Source organism: Mus caroli, chromosome 5 (genome assembly GCF_900094665.2).
Source record: "Mus caroli chromosome 5, CAROLI_EIJ_v1.1, whole genome shotgun sequence".
NCBI classification, from domain to species: Eukaryota; Metazoa; Chordata; class Mammalia; order Rodentia; family Muridae; genus Mus; species Mus caroli.
Window position 1 is genome coordinate 65,285,264 of NC_034574.1, and position 17,613 is coordinate 65,302,876.

General features: G+C 41.8%; 1 protein-coding gene across 3 annotated transcripts in view; it reads right to left on the reverse strand.

Moving 5' to 3' along the window:
* Corin (corin, serine peptidase) overlaps positions 1-17,613 on the reverse strand; it is a 201,519-nt gene that overhangs the window by 41,380 nt on the left and 142,526 nt on the right. For all 3 annotated transcript variants that reach the window (XM_029477597.1, XM_021163653.2, XM_029477598.1), the window contains 6 exons: positions 17,489-17,596; positions 15,191-15,301; positions 13,694-13,810; positions 10,830-10,937; positions 3,493-3,724; positions 460-605 (listed from right to left, as the gene is read on the reverse strand). In XM_029477597.1, the coding sequence (XP_029333457.1) occupies positions 460-605; positions 3,493-3,724; positions 10,830-10,937; positions 13,694-13,810; positions 15,191-15,301; positions 17,489-17,596 (822 nt within the window). The remainder of the gene's footprint in view (positions 1-459; positions 606-3,492; positions 3,725-10,829; positions 10,938-13,693; positions 13,811-15,190; positions 15,302-17,488; positions 17,597-17,613) is intronic.

Below are 17,613 nucleotides of genomic sequence, written 5' to 3' on the forward strand. Positions count from 1 at the left end.
CTTAATTTTCCAGAGGTTCTAGCCTTTCATTTGATGGACTGGTCCCCAAGTCTACTTTCCTATTAATGACCCTTCTGTTAATAACCCACGGTCTTCTCACTTGGAAAAAACAAGAGTTGGTGTTTGTCATTAGCTTCCCAGCCCCTCAGCCAAACGACATCCACGACTAACCAGTGGAGCATGCATAATGAGGGAAATACCTAGATGACTAAGCTCAACTCTGAGTGCATTTTTATTGCTTGAAATTATTTTACATATAATAGTAATGACAGCATCGAACCAATGAGTGCCAGCACCTTCTAGAGCAATCAAGTAGTTTTTAGCGGGACTCACCTACACAGCCTAATTGACAACTAAATAGAAAACCAACAACAGCTCTAACTAACTCAGAGACTGCAAAAAGTGGCTGAGGCATATATCCATGTCAGATGCCCTACTGGGATAAACTGGGACATTAACCTTCCACATCTTCATTGGGCAGGAGGCAAGTTTGATTGTCTGAACTTTCCTCTGGAAATTGATTGCAGTCTGTGTCTTCAGGCCACTGCAGGCCAACGATTCCCAGAACAGACTCACAGCGCTCTTTGGAGTGCTCACACAGGATTCTACGAGCAGAAAGAGAATCTGTCAGAAGTCATGTAGCTCCATAGGAAATGTATGCTCAGAATGCATTTGGGTTTAAATTCTATGTGGGACTGTATATGTAAGGAACTGTGTAGAAGCATATAGGCATGTACATATACATAACTGTCCCTTAGGAAACCCAAACTAGCAATATCTTGACAAAGAGGGCCCAGCTGCCTTCACTACGATAGACTACTGCAGACAAAAAATTAAATATTCTCTAAGCTCAGATCTCCTTCCCTTTGGCTTTCTATTTTTCTGTCTTTTAGGTAAACATTCTCTAGCCTCTGGTTCTAAGCAGAGGAATGTCCAGCATTCCCCATAGTCTGTTACCATGGACCATGGACGAGAGACTTCAGCTGAGTGTCCTCTGATGAATAACGAAAGGGGGGCGGTCACATGTTATGCTAGCTGATCTGGGGCTCTGCCTCTGCTTCCCTACTCTTCCACTGCCATCAATACTGCTTATTTGTTTGTTCTAAAGATAAAACTCAGTTTCTAGGTTAGGTTTGGAGTTTTCAACAAAGATGAATGTGGGCCATTCTCATATTCAGCTTGAAAAAAAAAAGGTAAGTTCAATATTTTTCAGGCACTATCTGCTGCATTGGAGTTTTGTTCTGGATGTGCAGCAGATATCGGGCTCAGTCATAGCTTTCATCTTAAGCTAACCATTTGCTCCATTACTTTGGTATCTTACTATAAAATGGAAATAATACTAACAGCACCACCAAAAGTTTAAGGAAGTTCTTGCCAAGATCTGTGTAGCCCTCCATGGTAGGCACTTGCTATGATAGTGCAAAGGGGATTTTGAACATGAGACATGATAATCCTCAAGTTTTTCCCACATTGGGAGGCTCAGTAAGATTGCCTAGCTTCAGATGTGCAACTTAAAAATTAAATGTTAAGGTTGATAAGCTCAGTAGACACAGCTATGCATTAATCCATAAGCTTTGGAGCATATTAGTATGTTACAATAAATTATCTTTATGCCTAAATATCAGAATGTTCCTGTTGCTGGCACTGAAATTGAATGACATATTATTATAGCTAAGAAACAGAAATAATGTCACCAAAAGAAGTTTATCAACATGTTTGCTCAATAGCATCTCAGAACTATTTGTAATCTAGCCCTTTTAGGTTATAAAACTTAAACTATGAGATTTAATGCGATATACATTTATAACTGGCTGGGCAGTGGTGGCGCATGCCTTTAATCCCAGCACTTGGGAGGCAGAGGCAGAGGCAGGTGGATTTCTGAGTTCGAGGCCAGCTTGGTCTATAGCATGAGTTCCAGGACAGCCAGGGCTATACAAAGAAACCCTGTCTTGAAAAACCAAAATAAATAAATAAATAAATAAATAAATAAATAAAATACATTTATAACAACATTAAATTAATGCGTTGAGGGAATTTTATGTAGATATAAAAAGAAAACCAAACACAGTTGGGGAAGTCCTACTTAAAGTAGCAATTCACTACCATCATCGACCTTGCTTAGCAAAACTAGAATAAGATTCACAAATGATTTCAATGTGAAATCATTAGATACTCCAACAATATCTCAAAGGGCATGCAATAAAACTTTCAGAATTACTTTAGCCCAAGAAAACACTAAACTTTACTCTCCTCATCTTGTACGACTCGTTCAGCTGCCCAAGTCATTCTGAAACCTTATTGTTTCCTGCCCTGACTCCAGAGACATCCCTACTTCATCATTCACTTGATATATAGCCCTAAATTTATTGTCTTCCCATCTGTCCCCTATATTGGTATTACTACTTCTTAAAGCTCTTGTGACTTCTGATCCCAACATCTGGTTTCTATAGTTACCACTCACATTCAGGCAAGCACATCTGCATAACCTTGGTTTCAAGACAGCATTGCAGATGGTAGAGACAGTGACTTCTGGGACAGTCATCTCAGATATGCACATTCTCTGACTATAGCCTCTTACATGTGGCTCAGAAGGCGACACAGCTGCCACATTTGAGCCATGTGCTATGTCAGTTACAGTAGAGTGTGCAGCCAATTCAAGGGCCATGGGATTTATTTAAATCCACAGCCTTTCTTGAATTCTCCCTACAACAAAACTCAACAAACAAAATTTTTGTTTGTTTCACCAGTCAAAGGACTTGAGGTCCAAGGAGACTGAGTGATTTGTCTCAAGGTCACAAAGCAGCTAGAAAAGACCTGAAGCTGGCGATTAACTTCCCAGCTATGGCTCTGGCCCTCGGGATATTGCTCAGACCTAAGGCTAAAGCTCTGCTCCTGAGATGTCTTCCTTTGCTTCAGACAGGCAGAAAAATGTCATGATGTGCACGGCTGTCCCACTGTGGACAGCTATCCTGTCTCCCTGTGTAGTCACATTAACCTATAAGCACTATCAGAGTACACCATCTTTAACACACTGGCGAAGAGCACATTTAATTAATGTCCAAAAACAAACACATCAGTGTTTCCTGACAAAATGGCAGACACAGCCCTTCCTCAATGCCCTTGCTTGCTCTCTTTTGCTTTTCCTTGCTTTGGTTTGGGGTGCTAGTGGTCCAATCCAGGGCCTCACACATTCTAAAGGATGCACTACTGCTGAATAACATGCCATCCCTAACTTATATTCCAAAGGGTACATTGCGACCCACCAACATGGAACACAGATGGCCTGTGATGGAAGGAAATTCATGCCTTCCACATCTGGTGCTTAAACGATGAATTCTTTCTCAAGCACTCATTTTATTCCTACTTCCATACTTTTGGAATTTATTAACTTTCAGACTCCTTAGCAGTCTTTATCTGTGTAAATTCAGCTTCATGCTCTTTTGGTTCTTCCTGAGGTAGCATGAGGATGCCTGGCTCAGAGCCCACTCTTACCTGCAAGGCGGGATGCGTTGGCCTGTATTCACATCACACTTTGGAACCAAAATGGTGCAAGCGAAAAACATGAGGTATTTGTAACAGTTGGTTTGTACCAGGGCAGGGAAGAGGGATGACTCCCAGCTGATGGATGCTTCCTTTTGGGTTCTGTGGCCAAGGTAATTTGGATACTGTGTATGGTTGTAGGGTAAATTCATGCAGAGTTCCAAAGTGATGGGTTCACATTGACCTAACAACAACAACAACAACGAAAAAAAAACACATACAAATCTGGATATTAGAAACAGCCTCTTTAAGCTTCCCACTCTCAAAATCTATTCAATTTAGATCACAGCTTCTAAAACTCTGGGTCCTGGTTACACAATCAGGCATGTGGCCTGGAAAATAATTGACAAGACTCAACGGCATCTGAGCATACAACGGTGAAAGTGTGTAGTGAATCAGAGCTGTCTCTGACACTGGTAAGTGTTGCATCGTGGGGCTTCACTGCAGCCTTGAACACATGACATAGGCATTCTATGGTACACAGCCTATCATATCCCATGTGGTGGCAACACACCCTGCTTGAAACACAGAACGCCCTTGGCTCAGGTCTCAGGCTACCGTCTATTATGAGTTACCATGTTTTTACTGTATATACCAAGTTTTCAGCTGGTATAGAAACAAACTGGTTTAATTGCAGGAAATAAAGACAATATTTTCCACCTTTCTTTAACATGTACCAAATTAGTATATGTTCAAATTGTACTGTATTAGAATGATTAATTTTTTCAAAGATTTATTTATTTTTATTTTATATGAGTACACTGTAGCTGTCTTCAATCACACCAGAAGAGGGCATCAGATCCCATTACAGATGGTTGTGAGCCACCATGTGGTTGCTGGGATTCGAAGCCGTGACAAACCTGTGTTCATATCCATGTGTGGCTCGGCCAGCACACACATTTTAGAAAGCCCTTCTTCATTTTTAAAAAGTTGATTCAACTTTATCTGAAAATGACTTTTTATCATGCTTTTGTTCAGTTCCCTTTTTTCTTCTGATTTATTCATTGCTTTTAAAATAGCATAGGCCTCATTATCTTCAACAGACATTTAAAAAAATCAATGAGGTTAATGAAATGAGCAATTAGACAATTCCCGAGCCTATGCTCTCTTACTGACCAATGGATTTAAAGATAAGGCTATAATATATCAGCATCAGAAGAGGCTGTGATCTGCTGCATGCTTCTCGCTAATGAGGATAAAATGCAAACATGTTACCTAGCAGTCTAGGGCTACTTTACTCTTCAACAACAGCCTAAAGTTCCCTAGCTTGTGACTATGACATCATTGCTGTGGTGTGTTCTGTAACCCATGAAACATCAGTATTTCCAGAAGGATCTGTCTTCACACAGCCTGTTTGCTCTTCCCTCTTCTTTCTCTGGTATCATTTACTCAAACGGGCCATGCCTCCAGGTGCCATGTGCTTCTAGAACTAGGTGCACATCATAGGCTGTCTCCATCTTCCTCTGTAAGGCATCTATTCATTATGCCCTGCTGGGGTCCTCCTTGACCTACTCCTGCCTGCTGCACATCAGTCGGAGATGTTAAAGAAATGACCTTTAGCTCTTCACCTCAGAGAACGGAAGTAGAAAAAGAGGGGCAATGTGTTGGGAACTACTCTAAGCAGTGAAGAAGAAACCATGTTCTGCCACTTTCTAACTCCATGGTCCTGGAAGAAAAGAAGACACATGCACTGACTACAGAATATGTAAACAGGCTGGGGTAAAGTTTGCATGGATCATGTTTCACTCACCCCCAAATTCATAGGGAGGAGCTTTAACCTTCACTGGCAGGGCATTTGGGGGCGGGGCTTTGGAAGGTAATTAGATAGTGTAAAAGTCAAGAGAAAGCTCATTGTAGAATTAGCATCCTTAACGCAAGTGGTCTTGCTTTTACCATCATATAAAGACACAGCAAGACTGCAGCTCTTGGCAAACTATGCAGTGAGCAAGCCCTCCCTTGAGATCAAATCCCAGGACCTTGATTACAGGCTTCCAGCCTCTTAAACTGTGAGGCACACATGTTTGTTATCTATCCCTTGCAGCCTATGGAACTCTGCCATTGTAATCTGGATTAACTAACACAGTGACATTAATCCAAATGCTGGGAGCTCAAAGGGTCAGCATAAAATAACCCAGAGTAATCCAAGCCTCCAAGAACAGGTGAGTTTGGGCAGGTTTGAGAGAAGGCAGTAGAGAGTCTCTGTCCCCTTAGAGATCCCAGTTAATATACTAGGGACTCCAAGGTTATAGAGTTAATCAGACATGTGTTATAAAATTGACCTAAGCACACTGAAGATTCCATGCCTTATTACGAGCAATTATTCAAGTAATTCTTGCTTGTCTGAAAAGTGGTGTAATACAAATAAATAAGTAATATGGACTGGGATGAAATAAGCCTCGGGACACTTACTAATCTGGGGATGAAGAGAGCTTCTTAGATACAATATTCATAAGGAACTGACCAGATTAAAATGTCATCGACAAAATATGCTCTGAATTTCTGTTTCTAGGGGGAGCTAGGACACCAGGGAACTGACATCATACAAGGTGAAAAGACAAGAAGGCAGAGAAGGAAAGAGTTTGGTCCTTATCGTCTCCTGTATTTATGAAGAAAGAGTGTGAAGGACCCTTTGTATTCTCTCAGAGTAATAAGCTTAACTCCTCCCACACTGTGTAATGGTATTGGGGAATAGGGCCCTCAAGAGGTGACTAGGTCATGAGAGCAGTTGCTGGGAATTAGGTCATTGTCCCCCCCCCACAGGATCTCAGAGATCTCCCTCTCTCATCCTAGCATATCAGATACAAAGAGAAGTTGGCTTTGTGTGGTTGAGAAAGGTCTATAGCTGGACTGTGCTGGCATCGTTGACCTTGAGAAAGGTCCATAGCTGGACTGTGCTGGCATCGTTGACCTTGAGAAAGGTCTATAGCTGGACTGTGCTGGCATCGTTGACCTCATAGACCTTCTAGACACCAGGACTGTGACATATAAATGTCGACTGTTTAAGCCACTTAATTAATTGTAACTTATTATATCTGCTCAGAGAAAAACCATGGGAACTTTCAAATTTTGTGTTCAGATTCTTAAAAGATTTTCTTTTATAGGAATAATATAAAACTCCATAAGCAGTTCATTATCTCCCATACTTTTTTCCTCTCTGCCTCTCCCAGAGTCTTTAGAAGACTTTAAAGCCCCTCCCGTGGCTTTCCCTACTCACACTCATGCACACACTCGTTTCCAGAGAGCTGCGTTTGCCTTTGCCAATGAAGAATCAGACCTTATTATGGGCAATTATTCAAATAATTCTTCTTTGTCTGAAAAGTGGTATGATACAAATAAAGAATCGGACCATTCCCACTATTCTCCCTGTCACTTTTGTTACAGGATTTTTTTTTTTTTTGCTTGTCATAAGCACCTTCAATTCCAGAGATGTGGAGAAAAAGAGGCCCCTCTCTTCTTCTCTTGATATACTTATAATTTTATAAAATGGAGTTATTCACACAGATGCCACAGGCAATCCTTTTTCTTACACATCTTTTCCTTCCCTTTCTTCCTTTACCATACTACCATGGTTTAACTTTTTATCAATGTGCTTCTATTAGGTGGTGACCAGATAATACCATATAGATAATTTCTCTCTGTTCTGACGTATGGAGAACAAGTCACTTCCGATTTGTCAAAGTGTAACTTTCAGTTTCACTGTCAAGGGTGAAGGGAAGATTATGTGATGAGCATGCATTATCCTAAAGATCTTTATTGAGTGAGGTAAGGATTGGATCTTATGGGTTTTTTTCCTCTTAAAAGACATTGCTGAACTAGTTAGACTCTTAGATACTCATGCAATTCAAATTCAGTGGCTTTGACCAGTAAACTTTTATAGCTTAAGCATGAACATGGAGCTGAGTTTGAAATAGTCACTAGAGGGCGATCATGTCACAAATTGGAGGATGCTTAGCGTAGACTGATTGGTCCAGTCTGCAAACATTCTGTACAGGTGCAGATAGATCAGGGTCCTGGAGATCAGGTTGAATAAATGACTGTAATGACTTTTTAAAAGCCTGGTGTTCTGTCAATGGCATCTCATTTTCAAAGTCTGCAACAAGAGTGAAAGCGGGACTGTGAACTATACATGTTACAGAGCTGCGAAGTACTGGGAACTAGGTTCTAAGTGATAACCATTTACAGGAGAAGGTGGCATTTTCAACATTTAGTCATACCAACCAGACACTCTGCTGAAAGCTCTGAGTCCCTACCTATCATTATTATTTATAACAGCCGGTGAGCTTTCCTACTTCCTGAACTTTAGCAGCAGAATCAGGAGGCTTGCCTAGACTGCCTAGGCCCTGTGGGCTTGGCAGGACTGAAGACAGCTGCTGCGTTTTCGCCTCAGCAGTCACATGATATTTGACTCTTCCTTACTGTAATATCAACAGCTGTAGGTGTCACATGCCTTGATTCATCAACCGTCACCCAGTACTAATGTGTCAAGTAATCATCGACTCCTTACTCAGCAGGTGGGGATACCTGGAGAAAGACAGCATTCCTCTAGCTGCCGTTTTCTACCAGGAGCTGAAATCTTTAACCATTTTGATGTTTGGCTTTTTGATCATGGCCCCCATACTATTTGTTTCTTCTAACTGAAGCTGGTAAAGATCAGACAGGAAGTTTTAGGTGAGAAGGAAGTTATAACTAGGGCAAAGTTATTCACCCCTTCTTCTTCCTTGCTGTTCAATGGGAGCTTTAGAAAGCAGAGTAAGAGAACAGGTGAGGCGCCATGTTGAAGTAAAGGCAAACAGAACATTGGGAACACAGGGAAACACCAAGGGGGCCCGACAGCCACACCAGGCTTCATAGGGTCTTGATGAATGTGAGTAGAAAGAGGAACTATGGGAATGATTCTTTCCAGATGCTTCCCCCAGTTGCCTGTGCTGTCTCCTATGAGAGAAAGGTGATGGATTGGTTTCCCTGTGCCATAAGAACATCATCTCTACCTCTACCCCCTAATGCAAGGCTATGTCTGCAATTTGCTCCCGGCAAGGCATGGAGATGTCATGATGCCAGGGAGGCACTGGACAGAATAGTGCAGGCTATTCAAAGCTCTTCTTGTGATGCCATAAGCATTTCAGTACGTTGTCTCATTCACAGAGATGTAAATGTGAGGTTTTGGTTTGTAATGGAAAGTAAACCATGGACTTTCACTAGACTAGTGGTTCTCCTACCAGTGGGCACAACCCCTTTGGGGATTGAATGATCCATTCACAGGGGTCCCCTGAGACCATCAGAAAACTCAGATATTTATATTCCAACCCATAACTCCAACAAAATTGTAGTTATCAAGTAGCAATAAAAATAATTTTATGGTTGGGTTGCTACAACATGAGGAGCTGTATTAGAGGGTCACAGCATTAGGAAGGTTGAGAACCACTGCTCTAGTGAAAATAGAAATTATAAATACATATAAAAACTGTCTACATCCAGTGTCTGTAGAGACACACACTCATGTAGCCGAGTCACAGCAGACCACTACGGCTGTCATCATCAACCATGACTTTACACAGGAGTCACTGAGGACATAGAAGATATCCTGAGACCTGAATCCTACTCAATGCATCAGAGAGCACTGAAAATGGGGTAATTTTTTGTGAGATGGTAAGAATTGGTGTCTCCAGTGGCTAGAATCCAAGGAGTGGATGGCTCTATCCAATGGATATCAACTTTCTCCACTCACAGCATCTAGGGCATCAAACCAGACACAGTACTGGTCACATGTGCTAAGCAATCAGCTTTACTAATACATTCCCTGTCCGTGTGCCTATTTGTTTATTGTCCCTCTATATTCTAGTTAATTTTGCACTGAAGAAGAGAAAGAAATGTGGTTGGCACATGCCTTTAACCCAAGGACTCAGGAGGCAAAGCCCAGCAGATATCTATGAGTTCAAGGCCAGCCAGGTCTACATAGAGAGTTCCAGCCTAGTTGGAGATACATAGTGAAACCCTGTTACGAAAAAAAAAAAAAAGAAAGAAATGAGCAACTTTTCCTTGAATAACTTCCTATCTATTATTCCCTGTTCTCTCTTTGCGAATTCCAACTGAAAGAAGCAAACATCACGGAGAGAGGTGGAGGTCAAGAAGTTAAGCACTATTGATGCTAATAATGTTAAGCACTATAAAAGAATCACATTGCTATGCATAGGAACAGACTGAAAAAGGGATAGGCTACCTATCCATCTAGGTAGAGAATCAGGCACACATACACCCAGAGGCTCCTTGAGAGATGGCTAGGAGTCAGGTATAGAAGCTGCTTCCAACAATGGAAGGACCAACACCTGAGCCAGTTTTAAACACCTAGAAGATAAGATCTTCCAGTGTTTGCTGTATAGAAAGGATCATTTATATCCTGGGATATAATTCACCTCAAATGTTACAAGGCCACTGGAAGTCCATGCCTCCCTTAGTCTATTAGACTTAAAGCTTCCCAAGGCCTTGATGGAGAGGGTATGCAATATAAAGTACTTCTTAATCCAAAACTAAGGATGGAGCAAACAATTAATTGCTCCAAGTGAGAGAAGTGATATAATAACTGAATCTGGGAGGAACAGATCATTTCTTTAAAAAAAAATCAGTCTTTGGAAATTTTCTAGTTCAGTTAAAATTTCCCACAGGAGTTTATTTGCCATTCTACACTCGTGGCCATTCTGTCTCCCCTCAGCTAATCTACTGCAAAGTAATTTAGAGACAGCCACCTGCTTTCACCATTGCAGCCACCACACTGTCAATGACACAAATTAATGCAATGATTCCCAGACCATAATTGTCCACCAACGTGTTTGGAACAGTGAGCATGCATCTATCAGAAGCATAAAATGACCAAATTTTATGTGACGGTTGGGATGAACCTCCTAGTTGCTTCTTGGATGAAGTCTCTAGTCTGGAAGCTGTGCTTTTAATAAAAATAAAAAATAGAAAATAAAAGAAGGAAGATAACATCTGCCTGCAGATGGCTCCATGAAAATAATTTATAGGAGCTGCTGTTGAGGAGAAAGCGGTGGTAATGACATTAAGCAATGCGGATGGATGGCCCATCCGCAGCCACACATTTGTTTCTTATTTCATTAATGAAGACCATTTTGGTTCTTTTTCTGCTACCACATGCAACCTTTGGACAAAAGCAAAAGCCAATGTATGTGCTCTTTTGGAGCGATTCCAACTTCAGGAGTTTATGGCAATGTGGTAGGAAGAGGCTGGGTGTACTGTCTGTCACAGAAATTGCCCGTGTCAGCTGTTGTACTTACTGCAGTTACTCAGGCTGCTGTCCGAGTCACACAGAGAGCTACCAGCACAGGATTCGACGCAGGAACTGCCAAGGCATCCCTGATCTCCTTCTGGACATGGCGTCTGACCTGTGGAAGGGGAAAAACCCAATAGCTTTCATCACCTGCCAATCTCCAACCCTCTGTCTGAAGGACTAAGAATGATGTCTGCTGGGGCTGAAGGGTGACACAGCTTTAATTTCCTTCCAATCTCCCTCCCAGTATTGAACACATATGGAAGAGGCCTGCTCTGGGTTCATCCTCTCACCAACTAAGTGCAGGCCAGTATCCAAAAGAACTCCGTACAAAACAAAGCCACAGCAAACCACACTAAAGGAAAGCAACAGATGGTTGCTTCTAGTGCGGAAAACCATACTCAGTTGTTACATAGGTGCCTATACTTAACAAAATGAAGTGCTCGTGATATGAGGCCAAGAGGGCCACACAAAGATGCTGGCGTTCTGGTTTGTAAATGACATCTTATTATCTGCCCCGCCTCTCATCTCTCCAGTTTAAGGAAAATACTTTCCCTGATAACCAACAGGGCATCAAGGCAAAAGCTCTATTTCAAGGTCCCTTTATCATAGTGTCAGTCTTTCACTGCTGCTACCCAGACTTCCAGCATCCCTAGAAAGTATCACTGATCTCTGATGACCTAACATCGGGGCTTTTTCTTTCCAAATGAACAGTGGCAGCATGAGCCTTTCCCCCGATTGCTTTTCCCTAAGGTATGTGGAAAGGAAACTGTGTTTGCTGTTGGTTTCCGGGTTATGTGTAGATTAAGTTGATAAAGTAATAAATTGCTACTCATTTTCTTTCCATCTCTTCCCCAATTATGGTCAATTACTTTTAGACATGTCCTATGGGATCCAGAATATCTTGCAAGGCACCACTGACATATAGCCATATTTGTACATCCTAATCCATGCTTATCCATAATTCTAAGTCAATGGGTATTGTATCGGAATCCTTCCAGCCCCTCTTGTGGTAAAATGTTATATATTGTCACCTTGCATAAAAGATGTCACCGGTTTTTTTTCCTCCCTCAAGGCAACCTTAAACATTTTTCGTAAGTGTAAGCTCTTCGTGACATTTTAGGATGTTGTGTATTCGATAGTTCAGCAAATATTAAGTGCCTGCTTTGTGGCCAGAAACTGAATGCTGAAAGACAAAAGGCCATGCCTGCTCTGTGCAGCATCTCCAAGTTTAACAAGGATGACTCCTGACCTCATGAACCTGTGCAAACACCCCTTTGCCAGAGGTGTTTATCAAGAACAACTGAGGTACACTAGGGCTTGGATTAGGCTGCCCAAGGAAGCATTCCAATCAGATGGGGTAAGTTGTCATAGGAAGGGGAGAACAGCTCTCTAAGCAGAAAAGCAACAGGAAACGACCTGTCGAAGAAGGCACACCATGGTCTTTGCTCTGTATGTAGTGTAAAACACCTTCCCCTTCCTATCTCAAGACATTGGCCATGTGCTGCCGTGGGTCTGCCGTGCTCATCTGAGCTCCCCTCTTCCGAGAGAGCTCTCTTTTCAGTCTTCAGCTTGATGTCCTAGTATGTCTCCATCATAAGCTTTTGACAAGAGCTCTTTGCCAAGTGTGCACAACACACAGAAGCACAGCACCCTGAATTCTTGGCAGCCTGAGCTGCATGGTTGGAGATTGATCGTAAACTCTCCATCTGACATGGAAAGAGAGCGCCATCACTTGTTTTGTTAGACTGCATTCCCAGCAGGAAAAAAAAATGACCCTGTATTAGCCGTGTATCAACAGGAGATATTTATTCAGCTTTTCCCAGGCACTTGCCCTGCACAGCAGTAATTATCTTCTGAGCTGATGTGGAAACTGTGACCTAGAAAGGTAGAGTGACTCACCTACAGCCACCCAAGTAGCAAGTAGTAGCCCAGAGCTTGAAGCTCAGAACGAAACCTGTAACGTCCATGTGCAATCCCACTGTGCAGTGCATCTCATCTACAAACCAACATGGGGGGCAGTTAAGTTGGGGACATTCCACATGCTAGAAGGTTTTCATAGAAATAAGGTCTTAAAGTAATCAGTGTGGAAACTTTTTATTAAAAAAATATCCAAAAAAATACATAGATGATCACGTTTAAGACCCAAAATGTTTTAATTTCTATTTTCTGTTTCAGTTCCATGCATAGATATTATGTCCCCTTTAAAGTATATTTAAAACTGTTGCTTGGCAATGTGAAACATTAAACTGCTTCTCTGAGCAAGGCCAAATTAGGATGCAGTTACATTTAATTTCATGAGCCAATTCCTTCTATTTGGAATCTAATCACGTTTAACTGCATGTTACAAGCTAAAGTTTTCTCCTTATTAAGCCTAATGAAGAGAAGGTTCCATAGCACAGCTCAGCGGAGTCTGAGCACGTGGTTTCATCTTGAGCCTGTGTCCTTGGGAATGAGTTTCCGGCCTGTGCTGTTTAGGCATTATGTATCGACCAACAGAAAAGGTGACTAGAAAATCTGGACTCACGTGTACAGAAATCCTGCTTAAGAAACTCCCAAATGTTCTGGATTGCTTTCCCAAAGAAAGATCGACCACTACAGGAGTACTCTGGAGACTCAGGGCCCTGGGAACACTGGAGAAACTGAGGACACTGAGGTCACACTGGGGACACTGGGGATGCTGGAGATGCTGGGGACACTGAGGACACTAGGACACTGGCACAATGGGGACACCGAGGACACAGGGAACAATGGGGACACTGGGGATGCTGGAGATGCTGAGGACACTGGGGACACTAACTATACTGGGGCCACTGGGACCACTGGGGATGCTGGGGATGCTGGGGACACTGGGTCACTGGGAACACTCACTGTCACTGCAGTTCTCCTCGTCACTCCCATCCTTACAGTCTTCGTCCCCATCACACTGGAAGGTGCTAGGGATGCACTGTCCACTTCTGCATTCCACCAGGCCCTGGCTGTGACAAGCTAGGAGAGGCCAGGAGAAAGGTCACCTTATTTACTGATTCTTCTTACTGTTCATACAAATGAGCACCACCAACAAAGGATGTGTTGTACCCACACACAAATGGATGTAGCTCTACTTTTATTTTTAATTCCAAGAGTTTTTGGAATGGAGGGTTTTCCCTCCTTTCCAGAAGTTCTCTTCATTGTGAAAGAGCACTTAGAAAGAACTGAGGGCTTTTCGGTGACAGTGGCAATGATAGAAGCTGCTCTTATGAGGGGTGTGTTTTGTGGCAAGACTGGGGTAGGTATGTCATATATATTTCAAATTATGTAGGGAAAGAGAAGGCCAACGATCATATTTATGGAACTTTTTATACAGCCTTTCTTATGTCAAACTATAAACTACGAGATCTGTGCTCTAACTTTTGCCTCAGAGTACTAGCCAAGTAAACATTCAACTTCATATGCAGCTTCTATGGGTTCTGAGCGTACAGTTTCAGCTAATAACAAATCAAAAGTATTGAAGCAAATATATTCATAATTAACATGTCCTTATTATTATTTCTTAAACAATTCAGTATAAAAGCTGTTCACAGGGCATTTACAGTGTATTGTGGAGTTTAAGTGAACTAGAGATGACTTAGAAGTGTACAAAAGAAGTGAGATTAAACACACGCCTCTTCATATAAGGACCTTGAGCATCCTCAGATGGTGATATCCACCCAGAGCCTGCAATCTATGGAGATACCACAGGGAAACAGTGTACCAACCCTTTCTACTAGGTGGATTTAAAGGTTTAGTTCTAATATATGTGAGATACATCATTTTAATCATTTCAGGTCAGTTGTACTATCTCAACATGTAACTGTCAGTATTCACTTTTTTTTTCTTTTTCAATTCTGTGGTCTGAGGGAATAGCATGTTTTCCAAGGAGGGAAAACATGGTTAACAATCATACTTGTCATGATTTGTGTGCAAACAAGTTCTCATTTACCTAAAAATATAGCCTGCTATAAAATGATAATCACGCTCACACACTGTCTGTGTTCCATAGGATTATAACAGGCTCCTTCTCTCTGGCACTCCTCCATGTTCTCCCACAATGGCCACCGAGAACATGCTTAGAGGCTGAGCTGCTCAGATATGATTTGCAGAGAAAGGGATGGGGGCTCCTTGGTCTCTGGGAAGAGAATTGTTCTTGGAGAAGTCACCGCTATAAGCTTACTGTTCTCACACCTCTAGAACGATTTACTCACAGACAGAAGAGAAAATCAGAACGATGGCTTAAGAACCAGCCTCCCTGAGTGCTGTTTACATAATGGACTTTGATTTCAATGTACAGTCTGAACAGGGAAATAAGAAAGAAGAACAAGCAAAAGGAGACATCTTGGGGGAACTCACAGCAGTTGACCTCATCAGACTTGTCCACACAGTCATGGTCCCCATCGCACACCCACTCAGCTGCAATGCAGCGCCCATCTCCACATCGATGTTCTTTTGTGAGATTGCAATCTGGAGAAAAGGAAAAATCATGACGATGAGGGAAAATGTATGGGAAACCCTTAGACTTGTGCAGCTCTCAGTTCCAACTGAAGACACTCACTCTCTTTCCAGTTCCATCACTAATGTTCCTGGGATAGATCTGCCTAAGATCAAATGCTACTTTCTACCAGTGTCAGGCTCCGCTCTCCAAATCCCTGAAGGCAAAGATTCATCTGTTTCCCAGGAAAGGTGTTCTAATTATTGGCTGTCTTGTTTTCTTTATTTAGGGAAAAAATTAAATCTATGACTTTTACACTGAGTCAAATGAACAGAATAAAGCTTTGAGCTTCAAGATGCAGATGGCTGATTGATGTGTTTGTAACAAGTTTGCTGTGTCCCTAAGAATTACAACATCACTCTGGCAGGCTGGAAAGATGAGAGTCTTCTTATGTCATCCCTCCTGATGCTAAGCCCAGGTTTTCTACTGGATTACCTTAATCTATCGCTCATGTTTGAAAGAACTGCTAAGCAAGAAAGGGAAACCATTATTATTGTTTTTATGATTTCTTTGCATCTGGATATATACTCTGCCCCAATCCACACATTCCTGGAATTTGGCAAGTGAGAGGTTGAGTTTACTAAGTGACAAGTTTCCTGTCTTAAAGGGAAGAATTTATACACTGATTTATTTTGATGGGTGTTGTAACATAAATATAACAGTTCCATAAAAGGTATGGATTCACAAATAGCAGATGAAAAAATGAGAAAGTTTCATGTGTATCCATGAACGTGGCCTTTGTCATACTCTCCTGAACAACAATGAACTGTAAAGCATATTTTAGAGAAATAAAGTAGAGAATATGGAAGGCATGGTGTGAAGAAAAGAAGTAACCACAAGAGAGGAGCTTGGGCAGGAACCGGAAGACCTACCCGAATTTGGTCCACCAAAGACAAGGAACAGGGCAGCAATGGTCCAAACAAACACTATAATTGTGCTATTTAATGAAGGTATCTTGAAAGCATAGACTTTGTGATATTGGCTTATTTTCAGGGGCCTTTGGTATTAACAATTCTTTTTGATACATGGACACTACCCATGAGCATGGCCAGATTCTAAATTGGTCCTACTGTGGCACTCTCCTGACCTGCCTTTTTCCTTCCTTCACCAGGAAATGGAGGAGTGTGGAATTGATGGACTGTGAGGGTTCTTCACACTAGATTCTGTGATGAACAAGATTCCAGTTGTCTCACATCCTTTGTCCCAAATGCAGTCCCACACATATCGAATCACTAGTGAGTGGTTTGTACACCTAGAGTTTTCAATATTTTATGGATTTGGTGAGGGAAAGGCAGACAATACTTGTAGAAACTACTGAATTTCCCAGCTTGGGGTTATCTTCTGACCATCTCTACTCCCAGACTTCCTTTGCCTCACACTGCGATTCTTTCTAGCATCCCTTTAGAGAGTGTCTAATGCTGACCACTGTGCAGCATTTGTCTACAATCAAGCTTGCTCTTTGGTACATGCTGCAGAGGTCCTACTGTCAATAGTATATTGCATAAAAATAGAAAGTTGATCACACAGCTATAAAGATCAATCGGTAAGTTATTTTTTTTTTCTAGTTTAAGTTCAAAAGACATGACACAGAATTGAATATGCTCCTTTAAAGGAAGGTTTCTGCTTGGGAAGACAAGAAATCAGCATCTGTACATAAAACCAATCTGCCATCCCAATCCTTGGTGAGCATACTGTGCATGGAGTCACTACAGTGCCTGGAAGTCAGCTGCTCTGAGGGGTGCGAGACTTTGGTCACATCCCTTACTTTGTAATTTATCTCTGAGCACAGTTTTGTTCAGGAGCTCAAAATCCAAATAAGAGACAGCTGTAGCCAGAAGACAAACATCATAACACAGAAAAACACTGGCACATTAGCAACCATATTATCTTTCCACTCCACTTTCTTAATATGCCCTTAGTGTGACTTTTAGGCCAGACGTAAGATACTGGTCCATAAGGTGCAACTGAGAGCAGTGTTTGGACACGCTCTTCTTTCTAAAACAGGAGGAGGTTTGTTGTTGTTGTTTTATTTTGTTTTGTTTTGCTTAATTTTGCAACTGAACCTTCTAGCTATTTAGGAAACAGACAGATATTTGTTCTTGGTCATAAATAACTTTGTGGGTTTTCATGAAATGCTTTAAGGAATCAAAGCTACTTACCACAGTTTTGCTCGTCACTCAGGTCCCCACAGTCATCATACCCATCACACACGAGGCTGTAATGGAGGCACTTGCCTGTGCCACAGTGAAACAGATCCTTGCTGCAGTCTGCAAAAAAACAAAAC